The sequence below is a fragment of the Tachyglossus aculeatus genome, chromosome 14 (assembly GCF_015852505.1).
Source record: "Tachyglossus aculeatus isolate mTacAcu1 chromosome 14, mTacAcu1.pri, whole genome shotgun sequence".
NCBI classification, from domain to species: Eukaryota; Metazoa; Chordata; class Mammalia; order Monotremata; family Tachyglossidae; genus Tachyglossus; species Tachyglossus aculeatus.
Window position 1 is genome coordinate 42,212,209 of NC_052079.1, and position 22,446 is coordinate 42,234,654.

General features: G+C 39.3%; 1 protein-coding gene across 5 annotated transcripts in view; it reads left to right on the top strand.

Moving 5' to 3' along the window:
• Positions 1 to 279: 279 nt before the first annotated feature.
• MYBPC1 (myosin binding protein C1) overlaps positions 280 to 22,446 on the top strand; it is a 90,408-nt gene continuing 68,241 nt past the window's right edge. For all 5 annotated transcript variants that reach the window (XM_038756535.1, XM_038756536.1, XM_038756539.1 and 2 more), the window contains exons 1-3: positions 280 to 366; positions 19,038 to 19,067; positions 21,220 to 21,261. In XM_038756535.1, coding sequence (XP_038612463.1) covers positions 342 to 366; positions 19,038 to 19,067; positions 21,220 to 21,261 — 97 coding nt within the window. In that variant the 5' untranslated portion in view covers positions 280 to 341. The remainder of the gene's footprint in view (positions 367 to 19,037; positions 19,068 to 21,219; positions 21,262 to 22,446) is intronic.

The window sequence follows — 22,446 nt, forward strand, 5'->3', positions numbered from 1 at the left end:
GAGAAAAAGAACTGCTGCAGCTGCTGAATTTAGAAAGTTAGAGGTGTTCTCAGCAGCCATATAAGAGGCATGGAGATTCCTTCCAAAAGCTGAGAGAGAGCACAGAGTGCAGACAACAGATGTGAGAAAGCTTCCCATAACAGTCAGGTTTCAGTATCTTTGCACTGAGAAAAGAGGTGGTGCCATTTTGATTGACATTTTAAGGCAGTATATAAAGCAGAGGAATTCTTCTTCCCATCTGCTTGTCAAACTGATCTACATAGTCTCTCGACTGGACTTGGGTTTTCTGCCAAACTTGTGTTGGAAAGGAGAAAACACTTTGGGAATAAAGTATTGTAAAAATGCCAGAACCCACCAAGACAGATGGTAAGCATAAAGCTTGCATCTTTTTATTGTATTTTAAAATTGACTTCGTAGAGATGTGTACTAAAAAGTACAGTCCGTGTGAATTTAAGCAATATGATTGAGATTAAGGAAATCTTGGAATAACCAAATAATGTTTTCAGTTTCCAAATTTGAGGGTTTTTTGATGTAATTGAAATTTTAATTTTCTTTTCTGAGATAAATTAGTGCACAAATTAAAAAACCATAGTATCATTGCAGTTTTATGAATTGGTCCTTGAACCTAAAATGTTGGTGTATTTCAGATGTTGCATCGCCAAATATGCATGAATCTATCATATGTGATCACTTTAAAGGGTTATTTTAAAATTTCAAAATAATAAAGCATATTGCTATTTCAATGATTTTGGCAAATGTGCATATAAAGTATGATCATGAGAATAGAGTATTTGGAATAGCATATTTGTACCCTTGCAACTTCAGGAAATAGGAAATCTATTCAACTGTTAGAAATCCTTTCCTAGGAAAAATCAAAACCAGAGTAAAGTGGAATATATGTCTATTTTATGAGGATTTTCATTTCACAGTTGTTCATTCTTTATAAGATGCAGCATGGGAAAGCAGCACAGCCTAGTGCAAAGAGCATGGGAGAGGGTCAGAAGACCTGGGTTTTAATACTAGCTCTGCCACTTCCCTCCTGTGCACCTTTGGCAAGTGGCTTAAATTCTCGGTGCTTTGATTTCTACATCTGTAAAATGGGGATTATATACCTATTCCACTCCTGCTTAGACTGTGAATCCCTTGTGGGATAGGGACTGTACATATATGGTACCTATTTCAGTGCTTAGAGTGCTTGTCACGTAGTAAGTTCCTAATAAATGCCACTAATTATTATTATTATAGAATTAAGGGAGGAAAATAAAAATATTAAATATTTATAGAATAGCCATTTGTGTACCACTGAATATGGCAGTTGGAGTTTTGTCTTGCAATTTAAAATCTATACTGTAGTGAACAAAAATTTTCAATTTCCAAAAACGGATCCATCATCTAAAGTGGATCTACTTTTTGAAAGGCAATTTTTAAATATTTTTATTTCTTTAACCCATTTAGTATTCATTTCTTTTTTAAAATCCATTTTTGCAATAAAATTTTCTCAGTCTCAGATTTGAGATGCATCATAGTGAATTACTGTCATTCTAAAGTTTAATATTCCCTTTGGGCTTTTTTATCGAACATTCTTAAAGACATTTGATACCAGTTTGACTTGAAACTAAATATTAATGGCAATTATTTGAAAAGAATTCCTACTATATGCTCTATATGTCATTAAGTAACAAGTGATGACAGGTTGTGATGATCATTTTACTTGATGCCCCTACTTAGTGCTGGAGGACAATGATGGATGGTGTACTTCACCAAAAATAGATACACCAAGTGCAAGCATTTAATTCTAATAGGCAGAGCAACTAAATCTTTTTTAAAAAACTTGTGTCTCTATTGGAATAGATTTTCAGATCTTTGTCATTCATTCTGTAATTTCTGACTGGAACCAAAATACGAATTCAGTCCCAACCTTGAAAGTTCTGTGAATTCACTTGAGAGGGATTTGGATTAATTTAAAGCCCAGTGAAGAATAGCCAGAAAGCACAAAATCTGTGGCAAGATGGCTGCCTCAGTGATTCCACATGAAATCCCTATGACTTTTGTAGTTTTAATTGTGCTTTAAACTGAAATGAAATTTCCTTTTTGACTTCAGCATAGGAAAATATAGAAGATAGACTTTAAAAAAAAATTAGACAAACTCACATTTTATTGGTTGTTGAAAAGTTTTCCAAAGCCAAATGCTTTTCAGAACACAACAGTTGAAAATTAACATTGTATATTGCCACAATCACACCATTTCACAAGAAACAATAAATAGGTTTTTTTGTGTGTATTATTGCAAAGTAAAGTATAGTGCTTATGGTATGAAGAATATTAGGAATCAACTTGTGCCAAGTAAATAGTTGTTAAATGCTCAGGGTGTGGAATTCTGAAAACAAAGAATTATAATTTTCAAAAGTCTCACTAAACACCAGGGCAGACATGACTAGATTCACAAAGGAGACCTCATCTAGGTAGGAAATCTGACTTCTGACAAAGGAGAGAAATTAATACAGTCTTCTAATAAGTGAGGCAGTGTTTATCCAAGTTGCTCACTTTAAAAAGTCTGGGGAAGCAGAGGGGCCTAGTGGAAAGAGCACTGGCTTGGGAATCAGAGGGCCTGGGTTCTAAACCTGGCTCCATCACTTGTCTGCTGCGTGAGCTTGGGCAAGTCACTTAACTTCTTTGTTCCTCAGTTACCTCATCTGTAAAATGGGGATTAGGATTGTGAGCCCTACACAAAACATGGACTGTGTCCAACCTACTGTGTCTACCCCAGTGCTTAGTGCAGTCTGGCACATAGTAAGTGCTTAAAAAAATGCTATTTAAAGAAGTCTTTTGCTTTTAAATTTATGTGGAGAACAAATCACTATCATCTCAATGGTTATGGATGCATTGATGGCATATGTTTTCTCTAAAGCAGTTACTTTGCTGAATTTTTAATTTGAGTCATTGAAAATCAGGGCTCTCTAATCCAGTGGATTAACTAGGCTGGGGTGAGTGGGAGAGCCGGTTTAGATGCAACGCAAAATGAGTATGATGAATGATGACAGACCTAGTTCTCCACCAGTCAGCCACTTCCTTACCCACCTCCTTCTTTTCCAGCTTCTCCTCCTCCTTTTTCCAGCTGGTCAGTGGTGATTTTTAAAAATGGTCATAGTTATACCCCAGGTTCAAGGAGAAGCAGCAAGGGCCTGAGAGTCAAAGGTCCTGAGATCTAATCGTAGCTCTGCCACTTGCCTGCTGTGTAATTTTGGACAGTCACTTAACTTCTCTGTGCCTCAGTTTTCTCATCTATTCAGGGGAGATTGAATACATGTTCTTTCTCCCCCTTGATTATGAACCCCATGTGGGAGACAGGGACTATATCCAACCTGATCATCTTACATCTACCCCAACACTTAGTGCAATGCTTAGTAGTACTAAGTGCTCAACAAATACCACAGTTATTACAAAAATATCTAGTTACTTTCCATGATAAGGTTAAGCGAAAAATACGGATGCTTACTCACAAATGTGAACAAATCGTATTTACATGTGACTTTAGCAGAATTTCTATTGCCAAAGCAGTAATTGTGTCTCTGAAAACCTTCAAAATGGTGGTGGAAAATCAACAGAATTTCTTCTGCCTCATCCTCCCATGCAAACTACACTTCTCCCTCTTCGTATTACACTTTCCTTTTTTACCAATGTTGGTCATGTTCAGTGTGAACCACCTTCTGAAAGACCGTCACAGCCCACCAGACTTCTAGTCAGTTGGCCAATCTCACTAAGGTCAGTTTTCAGACCAAACTATTTGCAGAAACCCTCCCACTGAGACAGGTGCAGCCTGAATTTCACTCGTCTTGCCTTTCCCAATCTAGGAAAACAATCTACAGTGACGACGTGACCGCTCACTGTGAATCCCAATCGGAAACATCCACTGCTCTGGCTGCTTTAAAGTGAGGCTCCGGGGGCCATTCCTGGGGCTGAGAGGAGCAGGCCACTCTGAGGTGCCAAGACAGTTTTCAACACTTGCAAGGGAGAGAGCAGAGTGAGTGTCTCACCCTGTTCCTTCAAAGGGTTTGGAGAGTTAACTCAAGGAGTCACACTGAGAGATTTGAAAGCCCCATCCTTCCTTGGAGCGAGAGTTGATGCACTATGTAGCCTGTTGGTGGTACAGGAAGAGGAATTAGAAGTTTTCTCTTTCAATTAATAGTTACTCCTTGCAGAATGGCATCCAAATGCCCTTAAATTTCACACCACTGCTATTACTCTCAAGGCAAAGGATACAACTCCTTTGCTGCTATTGAGTCCATTTTTTTCCATTTTCTTTCTGTAAAAGAGCTTGGACTTGGGATACATGGATGAAATTTCACACATACACCATAGCTGTTCCCAGCTAGTCAAGTACCACTGTGTGGGGTAGGCAGGTATATGGCAGTCCCTATATTTTTTTCTTGTATTCTTTCTATGTAGCTTATCCTTTTCTATTCGTTTGGAGGAAGGATTATGTGGTAGAGAATTCATTTGGGGAGTATTACCTTCTCTAGGAAAAACATATTCCTATGCCACACATTTTTCCACACATTCACTAGGCCATAAGTCAAAATTCTTCTGGGAGTACACAAACATATGACAGGGAAGCATAATTCACCTCTTACCTATTTCTCAGCTCTGCCCAAAGGCTTATTCAAAGGCTCCAGAGAATTCGACTTCTACCTCTCACATTTACTTTTTGACCTTCAATGTCCACCTCTGTTGCAAGGTCGTCACATTTCAGAGGGTAGTATGTCCCCATTCTCTCTCCCTAAAAGTGGTAAGAAGGTGCTTTTTAATTAGCTTTAGTAACTTACTTTTCATGTAAGCCACCCAGATATTTCTCCGAACTTTGTGCTTTTAAAATGCCACCGAATTGCATTAGTTGCTCTCGGTGTCAGTTCTCTGAAAGGCTAGGACAGAAATCTCCAAAGAAAAATAGCCTGTCAACACACTAGAGGGAGCTTTGTACTGGCCCGAATTGTCCTCCGAAAGCTGTCTTTACGCCTGTCAATGCTGCACCTGTTAGGAAGATAAATTAAAAAAAAATTCCTTCCTTTCAGAAGTCCTAAATATATCACTTTAAAAAAAAAAAAAGACATGAAAAACACGTTGCATATGTACTTCTATTCTGTGGACATGCTGGATGAGTGTCTTGTTTTTCAATGCTTCATCGCTGGTCTTTAGGCCAGGCTAGTCACGCGATAAATTATGTCTGTACTGACTTGAAGGCAGAGGCCCTGACTTTTGGAAGGGAAATACTCTTAAGCAGAGTCTCTAAAAACAGAGTAAGAAGTGAGGAAACTAAACTCTTGCTTTGGCAGTAACATAACATAGTAGAAATGTAGATTTGGGGTTTTTTTTTCCTTAGAATTTTCCAATCCTGCCTAATATTGGTAGAACAATGCTATAGTAACTTTCTCCTTATAGAAAACTATGGTATTTGAAATATGAATCATTTGTAAGTTCGGAGCTCTCAGAAAATCATTTTATTTTAATTTGGTCTTTCACACCTCTGTTCTTTATTAACTGGGAGAAATCCCCTTCTTTATCAACTGGACTCTCTTTACTCAATCCAAAAAATGCACATACTATTGGTAATAGACCTTTCAAAGTCTCAAGTATGATTTTGCTGAGTGTTTGGGGTTTTTCCCCGCCTTGGAATTGTTTGTTCAGAATGTGTTTGATGCCATATTGTGCTCTCCCAAGCCCTTAGTACAGTGCTTTGCACACAGTAAGTGCTCAATAAATATGAATAATAATAGTAACCCAAGGTCCTTTGGGTAAAAGTGAGTTTCTCAAAATTTGTAAACTCACTGATCTCGATTTGAGTAGAGAATTTAGTATAATATGATGTAGTGTAAGTTTGCCAGCAGTTGGTCTCTTAACCCTAACTCTCTAATTTCAGTGGTGCCACTTTAATATACAGAGCATATTATGTGGGAAGATCATGTCTTAAAATATCTATAAATTTCATATCTTGGCACCTCACCAAATTGAGAGATAGATAATGGATATTACACATTAAAAATGTTTCTTATACCTCTTGTTGTTCTCTCCCCTTTGAACTTGAGAAGGAGTAATGAAATATTTTTTCTGTTGTTCTTACTACTGAATTTTAACTTGGCTTGAAACTTTTAATGATCATACCTGTTTGTTCTTCCCTCTGCTTTGGTCCTCTCCCTTTAGATTGTTAACTCCTTGCAGGTGAGGGGTTGTATCTTTGTCAATTGTCAGGTATCTTTCCCAGTCCTTGTGTAGTGCTTGCACAATTAAACCACATAATATTTGTGATAATAAGCAGCTACCTTTTTTATTTTCTTTTGCTGTCTTTTCATCAGATTTCATTCACAATTCTACCTTTTAGCTTTAATTTATTTATAAGTTCTACTTGGAACTCAAAGTACCAACTTCTTTATCTCATGACAGTCAATGGTTCAATGCCCCACAGCATCTACTCATTTTAAATCCTGAGTGACTGGTGTGATGCCGAGTTATTGATTCAGTATCCTCTCCGTTCATTCATCTTTTGACTTGTGCTCAAGATATTCCTGAACTAGTTTTAATTCCTCTCTAGAACATTCCAACTTTTGCCTAGCTTCCCCCATAGAACCTTTACCCAAGTGGACTTTCTCAGGTAAATATCATAAGGGGACATTTTTCCTGTCCACACTCACTTGTATTTCTTCCTTTGCTGTTTTGTCTGTTCCCTCTGTTTTCTATACATTATTCCTTTCATCAATCCAGAAATTGATATGTTAAATACAACTTTGACCAAATTCATAGCCTTGTCCCATTGTATTGTTAGTTCCTAGACACAGGGATTGTTTATTTTTACAACTTTTCACTTCATCTATACGGGCTTGATGACTTACCTTCACTCTCCAGGATGTATTTCCTTAAGGAAATAAACAATGTAATTGTTGAACAGTTATTGTCTTTTCATCTACAAAAATTATGAAATAGCTGTCATCTGACAATCTAAGCAGCGTGGCTAAGTGGAAAGAGCCCGGGCTTTGGAGTCAGTAGTCATGGGTTAAAATCCCGGCTCCACCAATTGTCAGCTGTGTGACTTTGGGCAAGTCACTTAACTTCTCTGGGCCTCAGTTACCTCATCTGTAAAATGGGGATTAAAGACAGTGAGTCCCACATGGGACAACCTTGATAACCTTGTATTCCCCCAGTACTTAGAACAGTGCTTTGCACATGGTAAGCGCTTAATAAATGCCATCATTATTATTATTACTAGATTTGGTCACGAAATCTTTTCTTTTAAGGATTTTCTATTCCATCATTATTTAACCCAGGAACATCTTGTGGACCTAAGGTGAAAACCTCCACTTAAGGGAAGAGCTTCTGCCAACCCAAAATGCATTTTTCACAAGATTAATGTTGAACCTGAATTTGACTTGACCTCAGATCTACAAGCTGTCCTAATGTCCTAGAGAAGCAGTATGGCCCGGTGGAAAGAGCACAGGCCTGGGTTCTAATTCCAGCTCCACAAAATTACCTGCTGTGTGACTTTGGGAAAGTCACTTAACTTCTCTGTGCCTCAGTTCCCTCATCTGCAAAATGTGGATTCAATATCCATTTTCCCTCCAACTTAGACTCTGAGGTCCATGTGGGACCTTATTATTTTGTATCTACCATAGTGCTTGGCATGTTATAGATGTTTAACAAATACCACCATTCTTAATAATAAAGTAATATTTATGATTTTTGTCAAAATCTGGGTCCCAGACTACTGGTAACTTCTATTGTTGCTTTTGCCTAGTCTATCATGATTATCAGTGACAAACCATTTCACTGTAAGGACAGGATCCATAGTATCTTCCACTTAACTTTTCCCCATTATCTCTAATCTTATACCATCATTTGACATCCCAAAAAGTTCCAAGATTTAGATGGTCTAAGTGCTGAACAAATACCATTATGTTACCATCTTGTACTTACCAAGTGCTTAGTACAGTGCTCTGCACACAGTAAGTGCTCAATAAATATGACTGAATGAATGAACCATGCCATATTTTAAAGATAGGGCACTTACTGTGTGCAGAGTACCAATCCTGGCAAACAGAAGAAGCATAAAATATGATCCCTCCCTCGTGGAACTGCTGAAGAAGCCTATTTCCTCCTGAGCCAAAAAATAGAGTATACACTGCTTATCTTAAGACCAAATTGAGTTTGAGCAAGAGTAGCAAATCAAAATGAGTTCTTGAGCTTGTGGAACATGCATGTCCATCTTTGCTCCAAGATTATTTAAAAATATTGCAGAGTAATTTGAGATTTACTCTCATGTTTACTATACCTCCAAATCCTATCCTTACTGAAGGAGAGTGCTGAGAGTCAGAGATCTCCCGATTTTAGCCACCCCAGAAGTACTGTAATAATAATAATAATAGTACTTGTCAAACACTTACTATGTCATCATCAATCGTATTTATTGAGCGCTTACTGTGTGCAGAGCACTGTACTAAGCGCTTGGGAAGTACAAGTTGACAACACATAGAGACAGTCCCTACCCAACAGTGGGCTCACAGTCTAAGTACTGTGCCAAGTACTCTTCTAAACACTGGAGTAGATACAGACTTATCAGGTTGGACACAGTCTCTGTCCCACATGGGGCTCACAGTCAAAGTAGGAGAGGGTAAGGTTTAATCCCAATTTTTACGGATAAGGTAACTGAGGCACAGAGAAGTTAAGTGACTTGTCCAAGGTCACACAGCAAATACGGACAAAGCTGGGATTAGAACCCAAGTCCTCTGACTCCAAGGCCTGTGCTGTTTCCATTAGGCCAAACTGCTTCTAATATATATTCTGATACTCTATATACCAGATTCAATTGATCTGGCCCATTGCACATTGACTGCTTCTCTGTTTACTGTTGTGGAATTCTTACTTTATGTCCACATCTACCATCAGGCCTCTCTTTTCTCTATTTTTAGAAAGGAGCCTTATGTGGAGCTTAAAGGCAGGCTCACCTAACAATCTCGTCTTACCCTCATGAAAAGTGGTGTCACACAGGTGCAGGCACCAGGAAAGCCATGATTTGGGGTGAGGGACAAACTAGCTAACATGCTTCTGTCACATTCCAACTGGCTTTGTTAAGGAGAGATTCAAAGCCGGCATCCCCTTAACCCCTGCCTTTCTGCCTCCTCCATTTTTGTCCTAATTCTGGCAGCTTGCCTGTGGCAGCTTCAGGGGGCCAAGCACTATGTAAGGCAAGATTTCAGGTGATTATTTGCCTCCCTTCCCACTCCACCCTTCCACAACCTGATAACCCCCTGCAGAACTTGTCATCTGGCATCTGACTCTTCACTGCCTGTGCAACAGAGCAGAGAGCACTTCTGTGGCCATGCTCTGTGGTTCCCCTGGGCTACTTTTTCTGGTTCTGACTAATAATAATAATAATAATGGCATTTATTAAGTGCTTACTATGTGCAAAGCACTGTTCTAAGCACTGGAGGTTATAAGGTGATCAGGTAGTCCCTCAGGGGACTCACAGTCAATCCCCATTTTACAGATGAAGTCACTGAGGCACAGAGAAGTTAAGTGACTTGCCCAAAGTCACACAGCTTACCCCAGCAGAGCCGGGGTTTGAACCCATGACTTCTGACTCCAAAGCCCGGGCTCTATCCACTGAGCCACGCTGCTTCTCTGAATGCCACCTTGCCATCTGCTGGGCCCTGGGGAAACAGGGAGTGGGTATGTCCCCGGGTGTGGTGATGGCATTGATAAATCGGTATTCCCCTCTGCACCACCTGCTTGCGTAGCATTACTGGGGTTCCCAAAGTTGCCAAGCTCTGGGGAGAAACCCCCTGCAGATGGCAGGAAATGCCGCTCTGCCACTGGGGCAGAGTGGTGCCCACGTTTCCCCACTCTGCACATCTGCAGATCTTGATTCCCCAGGGCTCTGGGTCTTTGAGCCTGTCCCCGCAGGCCTCTTCCCAGTTCCCTTCCACGGCCCCATCCCTGGGCTCGTCTCCAGAAGGACGGCCGCCCCGGTGCAGTACCGAGGACTGTATCCAGTGCAGGGCTGAATGACCTCAGTCACCAGCTACTTGGGAGCCCCTGCAGCAGCTCAAGAGTGAGAGTGGACAGGTTGAGTCTTGGAAGTCAGTGGCCAAGCCGTGTGGTACCCACCAGACTCTGCCCCTCTCTGCCTGGCTCCCAGAGTTTTCTCTCATTGCCACCCCAACCCTCCCCAATTCCTCTGTCTCCCTCCTGTCCATCCACTCCCACTGCCCAGGGTAGGTTGTAGGCACAGGGGATGCTTAAGGAAAGGAAATCAACAATCCTGCAGCATCTAAATAAAACCAAAACAGGAGATGTTATTATTTCAGGGGGTGGGGGTAGAGTAGGGCTATCAGGGTAGGGTCATGCATAAACCTCTGCCCACAGGGGCTTTGATGTGATGGACCTGAGTCAGGGCTAGGTGTGTATATAAGACTTGATGTCTTGCTCCGGGACCAGAACAGCAATGGGTAGCGGGCATGGAGTGGACTTGGGTCACCAGAAGCACTGAACCAGGATGGTCAAGTGGAAAGAGCAGAGGCTGGGGCATCAGAGGACCCGGGTTCTAATCCCGACTCCGCCATTTGTCTTCAGCGTGATTTTGGGCATGTCACTTCAGTTCCCTCATCTGTAAAATGGAGATTAAGACTGTGAGACATAGGTGGGATCGGGATTGTGACCAACCGATCATCTTGTATCTACCCCAGTGTCTAGTACAGTGCCTGGCACATAATAACTGCTTAACATATACCATAAAAAAAATCACCAGGAGAGGCTGTGACAGTGGAGGAAAGGAATTCCAGACCACCTTCCCTCTTTCCCAGAACTTCCTTTATTCTTATGGCAGCTGATAGTACTGGTAGTATTAGCCATATCATTGTCCTGGCCTTGATTTGTGCAAATTATTTTTGCCTTTTGTTTCCCAGCAAAATAAGGCAGAAGAGGAAGGGAAATGAATGTCTTACCTCTAGACTGTAAGCTTTCTTTGAACAAGGTTGTCTCTACTAACTCTATTGTATTGTACTTTCTAAGTAGTTAGCATAATGCTCTGTACACAGTAAGAACTCAAATACGATTGATTGAGTCATGCAGTCTCCCTATACAAAGAACCAGTAATCTATAGAATCATTCTTGAGAAAATTGAATCCACAAAAATTTACAGTTGGGAAGTTTTACCATCGAACTTTTAGATGGGATGATGTAGCCTACTCTAGGAGCCTAACAGGTAATATATATATATGTCCAGTATCGGAAATAAAGACTACAAAACCATGCCTTTCACATCTCTCAAATTTTAGGAGTTTAAAGGTGAAAATTTAGCCATCTGCACTGGCTATATGCTTTTTCAAACACTCTTCAAACACCCATGCTATCCTCAAATTTGACAAGTGGCCCCATGTTACTAATGCAATGGGCTAACTAGATTTCAACTATGTAGTAATAATAGGCTGCCACTGACATGCCAGTGTAGTCTGAATTGAAATTCATTCATTCAGTCGTATTTATTGAGTGCTTACTGTGTGCAGAGCACTGTACTAAGCGCTTATGCAGTGCTAGCATTTCTGATTTAATTTAAAAGACACTTAATGGGACACAACTTTTGGTGGTAACAGAAGGTAACACAATAGGCTTTAATTTTGGTCAAGATAATTTACAAAAGATGTGGAACCTCGGAAAACTGAGAAGAAGAAGGGGGTTCTACTGGAGAGGGACCAAGCCCTTTATGGGGCTCCTGGCTTTAGTCTCTTGCAAAAGCAATACCATGTACAGTATCCCTCTACTTAAGAGCTACCACCCATGCATGTCAATTAGAATGACTTGGTACATGCCATACAGCTATTCCATTGGTAACATACCTGTGCCTTTTACAGTAGGTGATCATATGGAAAAACACCACAAATAGATTTAGCATTTCAAAAGTAGTTTATGATGCAGAGTGACATAAGGTCTATATTTGATATGTGGAAAGTATTGAAGCGACTCAGCCCTTTCCTAAAGTAGGAAGGTAACAGAGGCCATTTAATATGTCATGCCCGGAGTCAGAATACCTTTGATGGTTTCTAATTCCAGATTAGGTTCCTAGAACTTCAATGTTGTCCATTAAAGGAGCCTATTTGAGAGTCTCTCTCTAAATCATTCTCATACTATTGTTTGTAAAAAAAAAAAGAAAAATGCAAAATGAGCAACCAACATAAGCATACCAAGCATAAACCTTGTTTTTGGGTGCTGTGGCTACACATTCTATTCACTTGCTAAATTTTGATATAGGAATGGTGGAGGCAAAAGAAAAGTCCATGGTAAATATTTAACAAGCAGTGAAGGCTTTGGGCATTTTATGGGGCAACCCTGGGGTTTTTGAATCAACAGACCTACTGAAATGGCTGGGTCTCTGTCTAGTTAGTAGCCTACAACCTCTCTGATTCATTCAATCATATTTATTGAGCCCTTACTCTATGCAGAGCTCTGTACAAAGTGCTTGGGAAAGTGCAAAGTGCTGGGTAGAAGACAGAGCCCCTTGGGAGGGTGGAGGAGCTGATGGCTGGCATTGATTTTCATCCTCAGTGCCCCTGGCTTTTGTATTTCAAAGGGGGCAAAACTATTGCCCTGATTCATCATTGATAGCAGCCATCAGCTGCCCTTTTCTCTTCTCCTACCTGGTGAAGGATGTAGGGTGTCAGAAATAAGCAGTACTGACTGTACAAGATTCAGCAAGCATATGGGTCTCATGACCACTAACTTGCATCTACCCCAGTGCTTAGAACAGTGCTTGACACCTAGTAAGTACTTGACAAGTGCTATTACTAATAAGCACAAATAGGTGGTGTTGAATCCCTCTGTCACTACCAATGAACTGTTGAAACAGTGCCGCCAAATATATTGCTACTTATGCACCACATGCTAAGTGAAACTAAGTTGTTATAGATTTTCTTTCATCTGAAGTATTCTCCTGCTTTTAAGACAGGAAAGCATATTGCGGAGAAGTAGAGACTTGAATGAAATACCTTGGGTGATATCTCGGTGCTTTTTCATTGTGGGCAGGGAATGTGTCTGTTATATTGTACTCTTCCAAGCTCTTAGCACAGCGCTCTGCACATAGTAAGTGCTTAATAAATACAACTGAATGAAGGAAAGATCGTGATCAGGGGCAGATGTGAATGAGTCTGAGCCTTGAATGTGACTTGGAAGGAGAAAGAAGGACACAGTTTTAAAAGTAGGAAAGGCAATATCTTCCCACCATTCATTTTACTTGTTCTCTTACATCATGTCCCTTCACCTAAGCTCAGAAGCCAAACAAAATGCAATCTGTTTAAACAGAAAAATCTAGAAACTTTGGGTCTGCTACCATCTGTTCCTCCACAAGCATATTTCTCCTCCACCCCCAGTTTTATCCTCCAAGAAAGGTATTGTATCTTACCTCCTATGAGAGACCTCCTTAATTTTACTCTGACTAGCTATAAAATGTGCCCAAATACTAGACAGGTTCACCATTTACCATAGCAGACTAAAAATGGAAGGGATGTAGAGAAATCCACTTCCATCCCCTTCACCAGCCAGGTAGGAGATTAAACAAGGCCAGACAATTGTCTCTCCCTTCTTTTTGAAGTGATCGGGATGCTTTAACTTCCTCGGTAACTTGCTTGGTAGCATCACCAGTCCTGAAAGAAGCAGTATAGATCACTTTTTGCCATTCTGCTTGCTGAGGAAGCATCCTCCAAACAATAGTTCTGAACTCGCTTTAGCTATGAGGTAAACCTGGAACTTAAGCAGACTTTAAAGCAATGTTGTCAAGTGTGCATGAGCATCTACTTTACTCTAGAAAATGGAAATCAGAAAAGTAAAAGGTTATTAGTATAGTCAGGTTGACATTCATGCACAAAACAAATCCTCACTGATCATTTACAAGGGACACGGTTATTACATAAGTGGTACAAAAGATAATCATCCAGCTTCCAATTCATTGCAGTTTGTATGTATGCTATACAGTTGTATTGAACACATATGGAGTGTTATAGTTCATGGATCCTAAAGAGCAAGAAAACGGAAAGTTTTCACTCTGCTTCTGCTTTTAATATGTCATTAAAACAAGGAAGCCAAACCAAAGAGATCAGTGACTAGCCCAATCCCCAAGGTCAGTATTAGAACATGGAGTCTATTTTCCATTTCTGTGCTTGGACCTCTGAAAATAACATGCTTTGACTGAGCATCTTCATCTTCTATGCGAAACTGTGCCCAGTAATCCTCTTCATGACAAGGCTGAGACATGAAAGCATTTCTGTTGATGTTATACAAGTGACAGTTGTGCTTTCACTGAATCTAATTACAATTCTTGATATACTATCATTTTTGCATTGCTCTGTGGCAGATTGTTAGGTTGAATTTTTCCATTCCTCTCTCCCTTACTAAATCTCCCTTACTTATCACCTGAATTAGCAATTGCATATCTTACAAATAAACTGAATTCTCTCCCCTCCACTCTCCTTCCCCCTCAAGTGCCAAATAAGCAAAGAAATGTAGCCATCCATTTCCTGGTGAATAATTCCTAAATTGCTTCTGTTTCATGCTTCCAAGTATTTTTCTAATATCATCCTAATATATGCCATAGAATAATGTGCTATTTGTTAAGCACTTCTTCATTATGTGCCAAATTCGGTGCTAAGTACTCGTGGAGACTCACTGCAATCAGATCTGACACAGTTCCTGTCACACATGCAATTCCCAGTCTGAAGGAGGGAGAACAAGTATTTAATCCTCATATTACAGATGAGGAAACTTGAAGCACAGATCATCATCAACATGTATTGAGCATCTGCTTTGGGCAGAGGAAAATTATCAGAGGACTTGACAAATTCTTAATTACAATAACTTCACACAAGAAGCAGTGTGGCTTAGTGGATAGACCGCAGGCCAGAAAGTCAGAAGAATCTGGGTCCTATTCCCAGCTCTGCCATTTGTATGCTATATGGCCTTGGGCAAGTCACTTAACTTCGCTATGCCTCAGTTACCTCATCTGTAAAACAGGGATTAAGACTGTGAGCCCCATATGAGACATGGACTGTGTCCAACCTGATTAACTTGTATCTACCCCAGGGCTTAGTACAAATACCATTTTTAAAAAAGAATATAGCGTAATGGGAAAGATGAGACATAATATGAAACCCTTAAATAAAATTGCAAGTATATTCATAAGTTTTGAGGAAACTCAGTTAACAGTTGACTAGAATTTATGGGAGTTACTGAGGGAAGACTTCTTATAAAATATGTGTTTGAGGTTAGTTTTGAAGGAGAGAAGGAATGTGATATTCATTCAATCAATCATACTTATTAAATGCTTACTGTGAGCAAAGCAATGTACTAAAAGCTTGGGAGAGTACAATATAACAACAGACACATTCCTGCCCACAGCAAGCTCACACTCTGGCGAAGTTGAATGGGAAAGGCATTCTAGGCTAAGAGAAGGACATTAGTTATGGCTTCCAGACATAAAGATTGTGTGAGGGGCAATGAGACAGTTGGCTTGGGTCAATCATGGAGTTTTAGCTAGTTTGTAGTGAAAGAAGAGTCCTACCAGGAATAGGAAAGGCTAACTGATGGAATGCTTTGAACCCAATGGCCAAGAGTTTGGCAGATGCTTTGGGTGACAGAGAGCTACTGTTATTTTTAAGTGATGGGCTCTGACCAGTGTTCTAAAAAGATTACTCGTACTGCACATGGAAGATAGGGGTGAGTAGAGAGAAACCATAGGAGACCAGAAAGTAAACTTTTGTAATAATTGAGGCACAACATGGTGATGGCTCACATAAGGGTATTAACTGGAACAGTGGAGAAGAATAAGTGGATTTATGAAATAATGCAGAGGGAAAATTGGTGACAGATTGGGAGAGCTGGGAATGAGATGTTAATTTCAAGAGGGTAAGTTTGAGGAACAGGGAAACTAGTAATTTTGGTGACAATTGGAGAAAAATTAGAGCTAAGGGAAATTTTAGGAGGGAGAAAGATTTAGATCTTAAACTTCATTAAATTTCATTACTGGCAGTTCATATACTTGAAGATACCTGGAGTCAGAAGAAAACATGAAACTGGAAACTTAGTGAATGATCAGGCTGGAGATGTAGATTGGCAGCCATAGAATAATGTGCTGTTTGTTAAGCACTTATTCGTTATGCGCCAGACTCGGTGCTAAGTGCTGATGTAGACTCACTGCAATCAGATCTGACACAGTTCCTGTCACACATGCAATTCCCAGTCTAAGAGGGAGGGAGAACAAGTGTTTAATCCTCATATTACAGATGAGGAAACTTGAAGCACAGGTTAATGCAAATAAAACTTGAAAGAATGAGTAGTATATTATCCCAGTGCTGTTATAACACATTGGTCTGTTCTTACAGAAATTCAGCCTTATTACTAGAATTATTTTATTTCTAAATATATAAATACATTGAGGGGGGCAATATATGCCATTTTTTGAATTAAATGGAGAAAGCTGCTATGTGATTATGACTATGCACCTGCCCACAAGAAAAAATATAAACCCGGTGTGGGCCGGGATTGTCTCTCTCTATTGTTGAATTGTACTTTCCAAGTGTATAATAGAGTGCTCTGCACACAGTAAGTGTGCAATAAATACAATTGAATGAATGAATAATGCCGATGATTTAGAATGGCCATTTAGAATGGCTTTCATATCTCATCTTTCTCCTCTTGCCCACATTCATTCAATCATATTTATTGAGAGCTTACTGTGTGCATCCTATCTCTGGCCTGGAAAGCCCTCCCACTAATATCTGACAATTACCTTTCCCTGCTTCAAAGCCTTATTGAAGGCACATCTCCTCCACGAGGTCTTCCCTGATTAAGCTTTTTTTCCCTTTTCTTCAACTCCCTTCTGTGTCATCCTGACTTGCTCCCTTTATTCATCCTTCCTCCCAGCCCACAGCACTTATGTACATATCCAAAATTTATTTATTTATATTAAATGTCTGTCTCCCCCTCTAGACTGTAAGTTCATCATGGACAGAGAATACGACTGTTATATTGTGCTCTCCCAAGCACTTAGTACAGTGTTCTGCACATGGTAAGTGCTCAATAAATACGATTGACATTGATATTCAGCAAAGTCCTATCGACTGGCTAAAGACTGAAGTTATGTACCACTCTGCACCTGTAAAACTCTATTAATGATCCAGGGAACATTTTGTCCAGTGATGCTATTATAAATCCAAAGCTCTCTAGCTGCACCCCAGAGAGCATTTTGTCCAATGATGCAAAAATAAATAATGAAGTTAAAATTGACTCAAAGTCAGTATGTCCTTTGGGAGACTGGAAGTACAATATAACATCAATGCAAAGTAGAAGTAATAGTAGTCATAGTAATCAAAGCTAGGGGAAGAGTGTTAATGAGGGAAATTAGGACTGAGATTCAAAACTGAAGTAATTTTAAAACCAAACCAAAGGACAATGGAACAAAGTGTCCAAACTTCTACTTGGCTGTGATGCTCGTTTAACTATTGATGCCACAATCAACTTCTTGAACAGTTGTATCAGTGTTTTGTTTTTTAAATGGTACTTGTTAAGTGCTTACTCTGTGCCAGGTACTATATACTAAGCATTGGAATAGATAAAAGATAATTGGGTTGGACAGATGCCCTGTCCCACAAAGGGCCCACAATATTAATCTCCATTTCACAACTGAGGCACAGAGAAGTGAAGTGACTTGCCCAAGGTCACAGAGCAGATTAGTGGCAGAGCCAGAATTAAAACCCAGGCTCAATCCTATTCCACCAGGTTATGCTCTTTCTCATACAGTGTTTTATCTTTATTCCAAATGTAACATCAAACAGCAAGGTAGGATCACAAACAAATGAGTTCCTGCAATGCCAAGTGGCCCACTAATATCAGACCAGTGCTTTCTAGGTCATACTTTTCCTAGTTGGGATATATATGAAGAATTCATTCAATTGTATTTATTGAGCGCTTACTGTATGCAGAGCACTGTACTAGCACTTGGGAAGTACAAGTTGGCAACATATAGAGACGGTCACTACCCAACAACGAGCTCAGTCTTGAAAGAATGGATGACGAGAGGACACTTCAGAGCTTCTGCAAGATGAGCTGAAGTGGGAGGAACTCTAAATCAAAGGGACAGAAGAAGCATTTTAAAGATAAAATCAAACGAAGCCTTAGACAGTGAGGCATATTTATAAACAGATGGCAAATTTCAGTGTCTACCTTAATAATTAAAAATGAAGTGGAATCTCTTTGAATAGAAGTTTTGAGAAGATAGTAATCACTGAAAATATATATATATATAAGCTTTTTGTTTACTACTGTTTCTCCACTCTTAAAATTTATTCATCTCTCTTTTATCATGTATTAGCCAGTTGGAATGAGTCCTTGAATTATCTTTAAAATTGAGAAGTAGTATAGCCTAATGGGTAGAGCACAGGCCCGGGAGTCAGAAGGACTTGGATTCTAATCCTGGCTCCACCACCCATTTGCTGTGTGACCTTGGGCAAGTCACTTAACTTCTCTGTGCCTCAGTTACCTCATCTGTAAAATGAGGATTAAGATTGTGAGCCCTATGTAGGGCAGGGTCTGGGTCCAACCTGATTAGATTGTGTCTACCCCAGCACTTAGTATAGTGCCTTGCACATAGTAAGCGCTTAACACATACCATAAAAAAACTCTTCTTTGTAGCTGGAGCCATTCAATAAGAATATTTTAAGGAACTTTCTGTTCTTTGATTGCTACAAAATGCATCACTGGGCATTAGGGATTAACTGTAATTACTATCATAGCTTGCCCTTCCCTGAATGACAGTGCTGATGGAGCAAAACAAGTCAGTGATTAAAGCTATATACTGTGTACTCAGAGGTAAAGTATGATGTTGAAAAGGTGCTCCCTACATTTGGAGGCCATTTAATTTCTTTAGCTTTATCCTAAACAGATTCTCGATTCACCACAATGATATTATTAGCATCTTCCAAATGTAAAAACTCTTTTGTTTTTCCTATTTATAGAAAATGAAGTTCCACCTGCGCCACCTGAAGGTAAGTAAAAATTATTATTATTAATAATAATAATAATGCTTTTTGTTTAGCGCTTATTATGTGCCATGCACTATGCTAAGCACTGGGGTAGATACAGCAAATCGAGTTGGACACAGCCCCTGTCCCATGTGAGGTTCACAGTCTCAATCCCCATTTCACAGATGAGGTCACTGAGGCACGGAGAAGTTAAATGACTTGCCCAAGGTCACACAGCAGACAAGTTTGCATAAGGTGTTGTCATGTCTGGATTTACGGTCAGATTGAAACTTCACAACCAGAGAGCATATGACTTGGGCCTTGCCTCATCTGATATTAAATTTCTTTTCTGTGGCAGATTTGCCCAAATATTTTAAGAAGAAAATGTTTTAGACAAGCAACTGAAAGCAGCATGACCTAGTAATAAGAGCTTCAGCCTGAACATCTGAGCACCTGGGCTCTGCCACTTTCCTGCCGTGTGACTTTGGGCAAGTCACTTAACCTCAGGTCAGGTCAGATACAGTCCCTGCCCCATATGGGGTTCACAGTCTAAGAGAAAGAGAGAACGGGTATTTCGTCACTATTTTACAAGTGAGAAAACTACAGCAAAAAGAAGTAAACTGACTTACCCAAGGTCACATAAGAGTTAGGTAGTGTATCCAGATTATTGTACTCTCCCAACACTTAGTACAGTGCTCTGCACACAGTAAGTGCTCAATAATTATGATTGATTGATATGCCATTGGCCAGTGCCCGTAAGTTCTCTTTAGAATATTCTTAGACTGTGGAATGTTTTTTCTGGGCAAATTTTTGGACTATTTCACCGCCTGTCTTTTACAAAAAGAACTGCTTCATTTTTTACTTTCAGTGTTATGATACACTACATGTTCCTGCCCAGGCCAAACTTGGAAGGGGGTTGAAAAAATGTTCATGGAATCCTCCTGCCTCAACACTAAGAAAGGATAGCAGATATGTTAGAGGAATCTGCCACTCATTCTTTTTGTTGCAATTCAGCATAACTGTGCTGGAAAAGAAGCTTGTAGCTATGCAGACAGAACATCCTCCTTAATCAAGTTGGGAGCCTGTCCAATTGACAGCTGCTGCCTGAGGGTGCCAAGGTTGGGGGAATGGTCTAATGAAAAATTCTCCCCCACAAGCATGCTGGCCCCCAAACACACCCCTCATCTAAGCTCCTGCTAGACATATCCTGCTCATTCTTCCCTATCCCATATTACGTAATCTAACACACATGTTGGGAGGGAATATGTTTTGTGTCCAAACTATTCTAATACTTTAATCCTCAGTTTACTGTAAGGAGTTGTATTAATTAAACAAAATCTTCTGTAAGTCTTTGTGCTTTCAATTTTAATTAGTTTAGGAACCTGCAAATAGAACTGTCTGGACAGGAACGCCTCTGTAAAGCTCTAAAAATACGCTGACAAAATAATCCCGATAATTTCAACATGGGAAAGCCTAAAGTTAGTGTTATTTCTCATGTGCAGTACTTTCTCATGGTGTTTTTACTGCTGTAGTTAAATGCTAGCTGCTATTTAGAATATGAAAGATAAAATCTTGTTGCTTTGTCTAAGTGCAGATTATTTCTATGTATTCCACATGCAGTGTAATATTAACTCAGCAAATTTACTGGTTAAATACTGATTGTATTGATAATGTTAACTTCATAGCTTAATTAGATTTTAGGCTAGGGTAGTTTTCATATTAAGAATATTGTCCTTGGAATACACTCTTCAAATTTTTCATTGTTTACATTCTGCCTTTTGAAAATCTGATATACTGTTTTCTTTTACAGTCTTTAGATTGTAATCTCTTTGTAGGCAGGGAATGTGTCTATCAACTCTGTTGTACTCTCCCAAGTGCTTACTACAGTGCTTTGCACACAGTAAGCATTCAATAAATGTCATCGATTCTTTTCCAAATGCAGGGTTAATGAACAGTATAGACACATGGGCACTAGAGGTATTGCTAAGTCTTTTGTAAGACTTAAGTGACACCTACTCTGTATGCAGAAATATTTGTGAGCACATACCCTATTTTATACACCTTTTCCAATTTCGTTGTATAATGTTCTTTTTTTATACGCCTTTTCCAATTTCGTTGTATAATGTTCTTTCACCTAAAGATTTCTCTCAAAACTTTACTTGTACTTCCTACACAGATAAAAATAAAGAGAAAGAGGGTGGATCTGGTCAAGCTAAAGGTAAGTCAGGAACTCTTGATTATTCATAATGATTTTATCATTCATCTGATGCAAAACAAGCAGTAATTGCAGTGAAGTAAGCATTTCTGTTCATGTGTTAGAATTTTGTTTTACATTGCTGCATGAGATTTGGAGTGACTCATGTTTCTCTGCATGATCCTTTCAAAATTAGAAAATTATTCCTTGTAAATCCCTTTTTACAGTTCATAAAAGAAAATGAAATATGTTTTGAGCTGCATGAGTAACAATTTTTAGATGTCTACACAGCCAAAGCAAAGGGCAGAGTAATACAATTCCCTGGACAATTCAGGAGAAGTCTAGTCAATTTGAATCTTTTTGTCTGAATGATCAGGGATCACTCTCTGGAAATCCCAGGGTCACTTGTTTAATAAGTCCATCTTCACCTTCAGTTTGACTATATAAATTTGACATATGGCCAAGGTCATATTTTAATGTACCTCATGATTTAGGACATTCAGGGACTAGGAACCTACAAATGCATATCTGTTAGGGGATCAGAGGTCTCAGATTCAGGTAATTCTCTTCTTATGAGAGGGATAGTCCACCTTTAGTAAAAAGAACCCAGTTTTCTGGATACATTAACTTTCACAATTTGTAGTTATTCCTCTCAAATGTCCACTTGAAACACAAGTAATTTTTGCATTTTCCTGACTATAAAATATTAGGTAGCATAATATTACAAGAACTTAGTGAGTATCCATGCAATATACATACAATCATACCCACTAGCTAAAAGGAATTCATACTTTAAAATAGGTAATCCAACTCATCAGTTATAATCAGACCTCTAGTTTTGTAGATGTTTGAAACTGACCAAATCGGTCATTCTGCAATTATTCCAGATTTTTAATTTTATTTTTACTTTTTTCTGAATCCAATAGTCTTAAAGATTTAGATTTTTCACTCCAGCTTCCTTATCTGTGAGTTTAGAAATTATATTTTTGTAATTTAAAATTCATGTGGTAACGTCTGAAACTATAGTTTATGCAGCTTCGCTATTATATCAACTGAACTAAGTAATTAAAGAAGCAGTAGCTAACCAGTGGATCATTTTCATGTTGTATTGGCTGAAATTAAAGTCACTGCAGAAAATTCTTGCTCAGTATTCATTAAACTAAATTATCCTCTATCCTAAAATAGCTTATAGTCTGAAGGTAGTGTCCC